This window comes from Brassica napus, chromosome C8 (genome assembly GCF_020379485.1).
Source record: "Brassica napus cultivar Da-Ae chromosome C8, Da-Ae, whole genome shotgun sequence".
Lineage (NCBI taxonomy): Eukaryota > Viridiplantae > Streptophyta > Magnoliopsida > Brassicales > Brassicaceae > Brassica > Brassica napus.
Window position 1 is genome coordinate 2,875,827 of NC_063451.1, and position 10,540 is coordinate 2,886,366.

Below are 10,540 nucleotides of genomic sequence, written 5' to 3' on the forward strand. Positions count from 1 at the left end.
TTATAAAACCTAGGGTCCGACGGAAACTATCCGTCGGAATTTCCTCGGTATTTTCAATTTCAATTTTCGCAAAATATTTGGCAGCTGGTTTGCCCGGTTAAATGAAAATATTCCGAGGAAATTCCGACGGACACTTAAATATCCGTCGGAATTTCCTCGGTATGTTCATTAATTCGAGGAAAAAGAATATCCTATGCATGTATATCTATTGGTTTATATTGTTCCTCGGAATTTCCTCAAACTATTCCGAGAAAATTCCGAGGAACACATGTTTGGGGTTTCAAAACATCAAATTTTTTTGCCCTATATCATTTCTTATACAAATGCAATGCATACCATTGAGGAATCTTTGTATAGATGATCATAAACTATGAAATAACAAAATTTCAAAACGAATTGTAAGTATTCCCTTTACCGTTGATTAAAGTGTATAAGTGTTTCTCTTATGTTGTGGGGATTTCGTTCATACAATTGGAAAAGTGTTTATTATAGGGTAAGGAACAAAGTTTTAACTTCATAATCAGTCTAAGACACTTAATAAGGGTTATATAAGTGTTATTCAAACCGCAAAACGTTGTTTTCGGTTTAAAAACCCAACTTCCCCGGAAAAGCCTCGGAATATTCCGAGAAAATTCCGAGAAACACTTGGATTTCCTCAGAATTTCCTCGAAATATTCCGAGAATTCCGAGCCTTTTCCGAGGAAACAGAAACCCTAAAAGAAAAGCCCTAAATCGTCGGAAAAGTCTCGGACTATTCCGAAGAAATTCCGAGGAAATCCCTAAATCCTATTATCCCTCGGAATTTCCTCGGTATTCTTATATTAAAAAAAAAAGGGCGATGCTACTCTGTTTCCGAGTCATCATCACCAGATGAATCTGAATCTGGATCTTGGTGAAACTCTCCAATCTCTGGTTCATCCTCTACGTGAACGACGGCTTCCTCTCCAAAGTCGGTTAAATCGACTACAAGGCCAACTGCAGCTAAATCTTCTGATGCACTTAAGTTACCGGATGTGCTTGGTTGTAGTGGGTCTTCCAGCTCAGAACTTCCCTGAACTCGGCCTATCGGGTTGAGTGATGTAACAGTGACCCATGGATCATCTCTGTTCCTAACCCGGGGGTACTTGATATAACAAACCTGTAACATTTAAAAAATTATTTAATTTGTAAATACGTGTTATTAATACACATGATGATGAATCATTATGAATAATTGATATATGTATATTTAATTACCTGATCGGCCTGAGAAGCAAGAATGAAAGGATCACAATATTGCAACTTTCGCCTCGAATGTACTGATGTAACACCAAATGCATCTGTTCTCACACCTCGATCTGGAGTGTTGTCATACCAATCACAATAGAAAACAGTACAGCGCAATCCAACCATGCCCGGATACTTGATTTCCATAATCTTTCGTATGTTTCAGTAGTATACATCATCTCCAGATGCAGAACAAACGCCAGCATCATAAGTCGTACTCGAACGTCTCCTATTTTGAGTTGTGAATGCATATCCTCGAGTATAAAATCTCGGATATGACTTCACAACATACTCTGGTCCACGCACCATCTCGCGTATCCAATCGTCAAATGTTTCACCTCTGGTTATACCAGCAGACACCTATTAATAGCACATATATATGTTATATCAATATATGTGAATTAGTATAAATATGTGATAAATAATGTTTTAATTTGTTTAAAGCACTCACATAAGTAAGCATTCATCGAGAAAATTCTCTCTGCTTCAGTTCTTCAAGTTCCTCCTCTGTGGCGTATTTATATTCGAACCGCTTTTCTGCCATGAAAATCATGTACATATGTTGACAATAATATAATTAATTAAGATTTAAATTTCAACTTGTTAAAACAAAATTTTGTAAGCTAATTTATTTACCTCTCATATTGAAGAACATCTTCGCAGTTGGTGAGCAAATATGTTTGCAAATGACTGCACTCCTGCTCAGTAAGTCGACGGTCCTTTGGTTTTCCGCTAAGTCGTCCAACATCTGTGAAGATGTCTGGAACCGTAACATGATATGTTGCCCGTTCGCCTCTATCATCATGCCGAGCAGGTCTTCTGTTTTTGATTTGAACTTCTGTTGGAAAGTAGTACTCGGCAAAGTTTGAAGTTTCTTGATTGATCATCTGTGCGACTATAGAACCTTCCACCCTACTTAAATTTTTCACCATCTTCTTCAAATGGAACATATACCGCTCATACAGATACATCCATCTATACTGCACAAGACCACCAAGTTCCAATTCTCTTGCCAGGTGAATAACAAGATGCTCCATAACATCAAAAAATGAGGGAGGAAATATCTTCTCAAGGTTGCACTGAATCACGGCTATGTTAGTCTTCAAATTTTTAATACCTTCAAGAGTCACTAATCTCGTGCATAAATCGCAGAAGAAACCACTTATCCCTGCAATTGCTTCATGAACATTTCGTGGTAATAGTTCCTTGAAGGCAAACGGAAGGAGGCGCTGCATCATTACATGGCAATCGTGGCTTTTCAAGCCGATAAACTTTCCTTCCTTTATGTCGACACAGTTACGCAAATTAGATGCGTAACCGTCTGGAAATTCCACATCGTTTGAAATCCAATCAAAGAACGCATCTTTTCCCTCTGCATCAAGTCGGTATATGGGAAAAGGAGCCCTACCATTCTCATCAACATGAAGTTCTGAACGAGCACATATATCGACTAAATCCAGTCTTGACTTCAAATTATCCTTTGTTTTACCTTGAACGTTAAGGATCGTGTTCATGAGATTGTCAAAAAAGTTCTTCTCAATATGCATGACATCTAAATTATGCCTCAGCAGATGATCCTTCCAGTATGGTAGATCCCAGAAAATACTCTTTTTGTGCCAGTTATGTAGTTTTCCAACAGCATCTACCGGATAATGCACATGTCCACCTTGGTCTTGCGTCCTTTCTGCACCAAAATCTCTTAGTTGTGTCGACAAATCTGCCCCACAAATTTCTGGAGGTGGACTGTCAAACACCCTCTTGTTCTTCGTAAACAAATTCCTACTCCTATGATATGGATGATCAGGTGGTAGGAATCTCCTGTGACAGTCAAACCAACACGTTTTCCTTCCGTGTTTTAGTTGGAAAGCATCAGTGTTATCTTGACAATATGGACATGATAGCCTTCCATGCGTTGTCCATCCAGATAACATACCATATGCTGGAAAATCACTTATTGTCCACATAAGTACTGCCCGCATTTGAAAGTTTTCTTTACATGAAACATCGTATGTTTCAGCACCTTGAGCCCATAGTTGTTGCAGCTCATATATTAGTGGGTGAAGAAACACATCAAGTGATCTCTTAGGATGCTCTGGTCCGGGAACGAGAATGGAGAGAAACAAAAACTCTCGTCGCAAGCACAAGTTTGGCGGTAAGTTATATGGTGTAAGAATGACTGGCCATAGAGAATACTGTCTTCCACTCTTGCCAAACGGGCTGAAACCATCAGTACATAATCCAAGGTAGACATTTCTTCTCTCATATGCAAAGTCGGGATATTTTGATTGGAAATGCTTCCACGCTTTTGCATCTGAAGGATGTCTAATCTCACCATTTGTTGAATGCTCCGCATGCCATCTCATTGGTTGCGCTGTGCGTTCAGACTGATACAACCTCTGCAACCTTTCCGTCAAAGGCAAATACCACATCCTTTTAAATGGCACTGGAACTCTTCCACTCGTATCTTTATAACGAGCATTTCCACAAAATTTGCATGTAACCCGCTGTTCATCCGCCCTCCAATAAATCATGCAGTTATCGCTGCATACATCTATTACCTGATACGATAAACCAAGACTAGCTACTAGTTTCTGAACCTCGTAGTATGAACCAGGGGCTACATTATCCTCAGGTAGAATACCTTTTACAAAATCAGCAATCGCATCCACACAGTTTTCAGCCAAATTATAATTTGTTTTAATGCCCATCAGTCTTGTTGCAGATGATAAAGCTGAATGACCATCTCTGCAACCTTCGTACAAGGGTTGCTTTCCAGCATCCAACATATCATAAAATCTCATAGCTTCTGCATTGGGTAAATCTTCCCCTCTAAAACGATCATTTACCATCTGCTCAGTACCTACACCATAATCTACATCCATTCTAATTGGTTCTTCTAACCTAACCGCAGGCTGAGGTTCGCTAGTACTACCATATTCATAATCAGTTTCTCCATGATGATACCAAATTTTGTAACTTCGTGTAAACCCATTCAAATATAGATGAGTCCAAACATCCCACTCTTTAATAATCTTTCTATTTTTACAATTAGAGCAAGGACATCTTAACATACCCGTTTCTGCCTCCGGTTGTCGTTGAACTAACCCCATGAATTCGGTTATACCTCGTTGGTATTCTTCCGTAAGCAATCTCGTGTTCAGATCCAAATGAGGTCGATCAATCCAAGAACGATAATAATTTGAAGAAGACATGCTTTTTTCAATCAAATTCATGTGTAAATATAGTATGTGAGAGGATGAAGAAATGAAGTGAATGAAGAGGTTGGGGGTGCGGGTATTTATAGATGAAATGCTGCTGACAGTACCGAGGAAATTCCGACGGAATCCCGACGGCAACGGCTCTTTCCTTGGAATTTCCTTGGAATTTTTAAAATCGTCCAACGGCTCTCTAACGGCTATAATATATCCTCGGATATTCGTCGGTGTTTTCCGAGGAATATGATTTCCTCGGTATTTCATCGGTATATTCCGAGGAAATTCCGAGGAAACCCAAATTTTGGGTTTTCTCGGAATTTCCTCCGAAATTCATCGGAATATTCCAAGGATCTCATTTTCCGTCAGAATGTCCGTCAGAATTACGATGTTTTCTTGCAGTGTTATTCAAAAACTCTTGTGGATCTTTTTTCTGAGGATTGGTCTTTTGTCTTCTTTTAGTTTTAACTGTTGTTCCAAATGAATCAATTTCTCTTTGTTGTACACAAACCTATTAACTCTCTAGTATAAAGTTCTTAAAAAAAAAAACTATCAAAGAAATGCAACATGACGAATAAAACTTAAAGAAACTGAGAATGAAATTCAAGTTTAATAAAATGTTGGCAGAGACTGAGACAGCAAAATAAGCAAAATTCAAATCCAGGATACTAAACCCTCTTTGGACTTTAGAAGTTTTTAGTTTTGTTGTTGCGAGCTAACCCCTGAAGGCCTGAACCAACAACTAATCATCGGATCCCTCTGACATTCCAATGGATTGTTTTAGAAACCAATGCCCTTAAGTCCAGGACTCACGAGGGTCTTTTGATGATAGAGACACAACCAACACTTTCAAGAAGCTCCAGGGACAGCAGCCGCTGCAGTAGCATACATGTTTGAGTCTTGATTAGCATATCCGTTGCTGTAACCTTGACCTCTTGAGTATCCTCCGTTCCATTGGAGGCCCGCTTCACCTCTCCACTGTCATTTTAAGAGATTACCAAAGCTGAAAATCAGTAATGGATGCAAATTCCCAGAAAGGGTTGATAAGTATTGGACATTCATTTTAGAGATTAAGTTAACTAGTTCATTGATTACAACAACTTAAGACACGAAACTAAGACAACAACAATATTATATAAGAGAGTATAATGACGTGGCTTTCTACTAGCTTCATTATATATCTGGATAGCTGTAAAGTCCTAAAAACACAGGACGATCAACAACTGTTTCAGAGATTAGATAAAGTTCAGGGAGATGACAAGTGGGCCAAGGAGGCATGCATTTGATTTGTCAATCAAAATATTTAACAAATAACACAGGAATGTGTTAGTTCCGCTACATCATTATGGCCCGCAATACACCTACTATCCATTGTCAGCCATTGACTTTGGCTTCAAGGATTTCTACAACTTTATCCACCACATGGAGACAAGAGAAACAAAGACACCAATGTAATCTAAAACTAAGTTTTGACATAGACCATACTAATAAAACTGCATGTAAGGCTCCATTAAGACAAAACACACTAATCCAACTTAAGCTTTCATGTACCTGTCTGTTTGGGCTTCGTCCCCAAGAAAGCCGGACAGTGTTTTTCCCGATGACTGTCCCATTCAAATTCTCAATGGCTTCTTCAGCACTCTTCCTGTCAAAACCAGTGGCACATCACTTTGCAAAGTCCCACGCTACCAGATGAGCAAGCTGACAAGCGCAGTTCATGTTCGTACCTGTTACCAAATTGGACAAAACCGCATCCTTTTCCTACAGGGATCTTCACCGAAACAACCTCCCCAAACTGAGAGAAAGGCTGCATGAGGTCTTCTTCAGTAACATCAGCATCAATGCCGCCAACAAATATCTGCAATGTGATAAAAAGGACAATGAGCAGTGAGGTGTGTATTGTTGTTAGCAGAGGCATCAGCTAAAAGAACTCACTGTTGAGTTATTTGAATCTCCATCAGACACTGAACCATTCCCTCCATGTCCACCAGCTAATGTCAGAGCTAATTAAAAAAAAAATACATTTCACTTCAAATGCAAAGTTAAAAACATTAAGACAACTTACTACTCAAGTAAATGCTTAATACAAATAACTAAAAGTTGTAGAAAAAAACACAAAAAAAAACACAAAACAGAGAGAAAACATTTTAGTCATAAAGATGAAACCATCACTTACCTTGTGAACCATTTTGTTGGCCGTACGTAGCAGCCCTTTTAGGAGTTGCAATACCAACACGCATCTGCCTGCTTGAGCAGAAAGCACCATTCATCTCAGTCAACGCCCTTGACCGCTCGCCCTCATCACCAAACCTGACAAAGCCGTAACCTTTGGAACGCCCAGTGTTGGAATCGATCACAACCTTTGCACCTTTGACAGATTGATACCCAGCAAAAGTCTCGAGCAGTAGAGCATCAGTCACGTCTGGAGCCAAGTCTCCCACGAATATCGACAGGTCAGGACCACCGTTTTCAGAGGCTCTTTTTTCACCAGTGCTGAAAGACGCCCAGTTTAGACGGAAGGGCTGGTCTGCGTTGGGCATGGTTACACCGCTGTAGCTCTGAAGGACTTCCTCAGCTGCTGAGCGTGAAAGAAACTCCACAAAACCGTACCCTTCTGACTGATTAGTTTGCTTGTTTCTTATCACTTTAACAGAAGAAACCTGCATTAATAACAAAACAAGAAACCATAAGTTAAAAAAGGAAAGGAAAAAAACAACTTTAATAGCTAAACAGAACACTGGTCTGATCTGGGTTTTAAATTGCGTGTGGCGAACCAACGCGATTAGGGGCTCGACTCTCGCCAAGCGCCATGGCGAGGCAAGTCGATCGCCATGTGCAACACATTTAAAACGGTGTTTTTTTTATTTATAACTACATGTTATGACATGGCAATAACAAAAACACAGTAAAGGATAAATTAAAACAACAAATTCATTGAGTTTGTTGGATGATCCTCCGGTCTCATACATAGTAGAAGTTCAAAGTAGAAAAGAATATGAGACTAGGGAAGAATGATGCGAGAGGAGGATAGAGGTTTGCTTGATAGGAGAAAATAGTATATGAGAACTGATAACTAACCGAGAAAGAAAAGAGCTAGGAAGAAGATTTGTAAGGCCGTGAATAGAGAAGAATAATATCAAAGAAAGAGCTGATGAAAACTTTAGGGAATCATCATATAGTAGACTGAGTTAGGGTTTGTTGATAGATTATACTCCTTCCGTTTCATATTAAGTGTTGTTTTAGAGAATTTTTTTCATTACAAAATAAGTGTCGTTTTCGATTTTTATGCAAAATTTATTTTCTATTGGTTGAAATATGGTTAGGTGTATAGGTAATAGTGTTTTTTTATAGGAAATGTACAAAATTAATTGTTTTCTTAATCCGTGTGCTGAAACCTAAAACGACACTTATAATAAAACAGAGGGAGTATTAGACGGCAAAGCTTCATGTTAACAGGGCCTCGGTTTAATAACCTAAATCTGTACAAACCAAGTTGGTTTGTCTAAAATCAATGAAGCTTCGCTATAGGCGCCTTAGGAACTACTTCCTCCGTTCCTAAAAAATCTATGTTTTAGAATTTTCACACTTTTTAATAAAACATATTAAAATTTATATTCCCTCAGTTCCTAAAAGATCTATGTTTTAGAATTTTCATACTTTTTAATAAAACATATCAAAACTTAGCTATAAATGCATAGTTTTTTGTAATTTTATATTTCCTATATTTTTAAACCAATAAAATCTTAAAAAAATGCAATTAATGTTCTTGGACTTCACAATTTCTCAGTTGACAAAAATTACATTGGAAATATAAAATATGCATCTTTTTGAAACAAAATTTTTTTCTAGAATATAGATCTTTTAGGAACGGAGGGAGTACTACTAAAGCGTTCAATAGCGATCGCTATGTGTACCTCGCTTGGCTTTGAGATGATGAAGCGACGAGGTCACCGCTACACCTCGCCTCGCGCCATGGCGACCAAAGCGATGGCTATTTAAAACCAAGGGTCTGATTAATGAAAAGGACGACCAATTGAGAAACGGTCGTGACATGTTAAAAGGTGGCAAATGTACTTTTATTGCCCTACGAAAATGAACTTTAAATGTTGTTCTTTTTAAAGTCAACGTACTTGTCCAATTACCATAAATGTCAACCTTTTGGCTTCTACGCAATCACACAATGGTCACTTATTTACATCTAAAGCATACAAAAAAGTTTCTAAATTTTACATTGAGTTCATGACAAGGAACGCATGGCCTGATTTGGACATAGTCAAGTGAAACATTGGCGTATAAATCCCAAATTTCAGGAAATAATTTACATAAACATAGGTCTACAAAGTGGTTTTAATTTTTTTTAAATCAAAATCATTACTAAATTGACTTATCTCCAAAATCTCAAGATCTGTAAACGGATGTTACATCTATCACTTTCGTTGTCCGAACCAAAAAAAAAAAATTCATGAAGAATGGTAATAACCTCGTTGGTGTGAGAGAAACATGTGTGGAGATAAGTCTCGTCCATCCAATGAAGAAGATCACCAACCCAGAGAGTCTTCACATCATCTCCACCAGATCCACCACGCTGCTGCTGCTGGTGATAAGGAACGTAGTGAAACTGAGGAGGATGCTGATAGTGACCTTGGGTGTACGGTGCGTATTGGTGAGGATACATCATCATATGCTGCTGCTGCATCACCGCCATTGGGTACTGCATCGCCGCCATCCATTGTTGCTGGTTTTGCCAGTGCTGTTGCGGCGGAGGAGGAGTCGGTTGCTGCAACGGTGGCGGCGTTGTTCCGGCTGATGACGAATCTGGACCGTTGTTTGTCGTCTGCATCTTTGAAGAATCCGATCCGATCTGGAGTACTCACTCACCACCTCTGCTGGAATTCAAAACCTCTCTCTCTCGGTGTAATGGAGAAAAGCTTGTTGTGGAGCTTCTCTGTTAATGGTGGAAGCTAGGGGAGAGAGAGAGAGAGAGAGAGAGGATTAGATTTGATCTTTAGAAGATAATGGAGGCGGAGAGAGAGAGAGAGAGAGAGAGAGAGAAGAGAAGAGAAGAGAGAGTGTTGTGTAGATTCGGAGGGTTTAAGGTCTGAAAGAGAAGTGGTGCGAACGTGGGACCCAGTTACATCCTCAAAGTTAGATCCAACGGTTCTGATTCGACCGAATTTTTAGGGTTGACATCAACTCATGACAGTTGATGATCCAAGTGCTAAATCGGGCAAATAAAAAAAAATTGATTTGAAAATTCCTTCAACGTTATTCGGATAAATATACATACACTAACAATTAGAACACAAATAGTAAACCATGCAAAACTTTTTTTAATATTAGTAAATTTAATTAATATACAAGTAATAACTAATACTTTAAGAATTATAAAAAGCTCCAACATGAGACCACCCATCTGTTCAGATATCCATCCATCAACGTTCAACATTGCATCCATCATCGCAGAAGCAATTCCTTGACCACTCTGTCTTGTTTAAACCGTTGTTTATCTGTAAATCGAACCTCTGGCAGCACTTCAATTTATCTGCAGCAAGACAAGACAAAACCAAATGAAAAGTATCAAACTACAACTTTCATTGAAAATAAGAAATAATTTCAACAATCGCACGGTTCCTCTATCAAGTTGCAGTTAAAATTCTACTATCTACAGTGCTTCGTCCTTTAAAAAACTGAGAAACTAAAGTTCCAAGCTAAAATTAACAAGACCAGTTTTCAGTTAGTGAGTAATTTAAAGTCTAGCTTTAACGAAAAACAACATCTGCTGATAGGACGAGCACAGAGAGCAAGCGAGAATTTCTGCATTAAGAGGGCCAAAATCAATAGACAGAAGAGATATTCAATAGATATACACACACACAAAAAAAAACTTTTCGTTTCTGGTACAGTGAATGTATAAGGAGACTGATCAACTACAAGAAATTAACAACGAGTTAAGAGGACATGAGGCTTAAGTTGAAAACCTGAACTATGTTTGTTGAGGACTTAAGAAAACTCTAGAGTATCTACTGCAACAAATTAAAGCAAACTCTCAAGCAAGATATGAT

The 10,540-nt window shown here is 38.5% G+C and overlaps 2 protein-coding genes across 2 annotated transcripts; both read right to left on the reverse strand.

The window, feature by feature from the left end:
- Nucleotides 1–692: 692 nt before the first annotated feature.
- Nucleotides 693–1,476, reverse strand: LOC125591435. The gene is made up of 2 exons (XM_048765667.1): nucleotides 1,237–1,476; nucleotides 693–1,138 (listed from the first exon to the last, which is right to left on the reverse strand). The coding sequence occupies exons 1-2, from the start codon at nucleotides 1,411–1,413 to the stop codon at nucleotides 842–844; spliced, it is 474 nt and encodes a 157-aa protein (XP_048621624.1). The 5' UTR covers nucleotides 1,414–1,476; the 3' UTR covers nucleotides 693–841.
- A 3,570-nt stretch (nucleotides 1,477–5,046) lies between these two features.
- On the reverse strand, nucleotides 5,047–9,548 carry LOC106418733 (polyadenylate-binding protein RBP47A). Its single transcript, XM_013859490.3, has 6 exons — nucleotides 8,959–9,548; nucleotides 6,655–7,138; nucleotides 6,414–6,481; nucleotides 6,206–6,336; nucleotides 6,030–6,123; nucleotides 5,047–5,456 (listed from the first exon to the last, which is right to left on the reverse strand). The coding sequence occupies exons 1-6, from the start codon at nucleotides 9,316–9,318 to the stop codon at nucleotides 5,328–5,330; spliced, it is 1,266 nt and encodes a 421-aa protein (XP_013714944.1). The 5' UTR covers nucleotides 9,319–9,548; the 3' UTR covers nucleotides 5,047–5,327.
- Nucleotides 9,549–10,540: the final 992 nt, after the last annotated feature.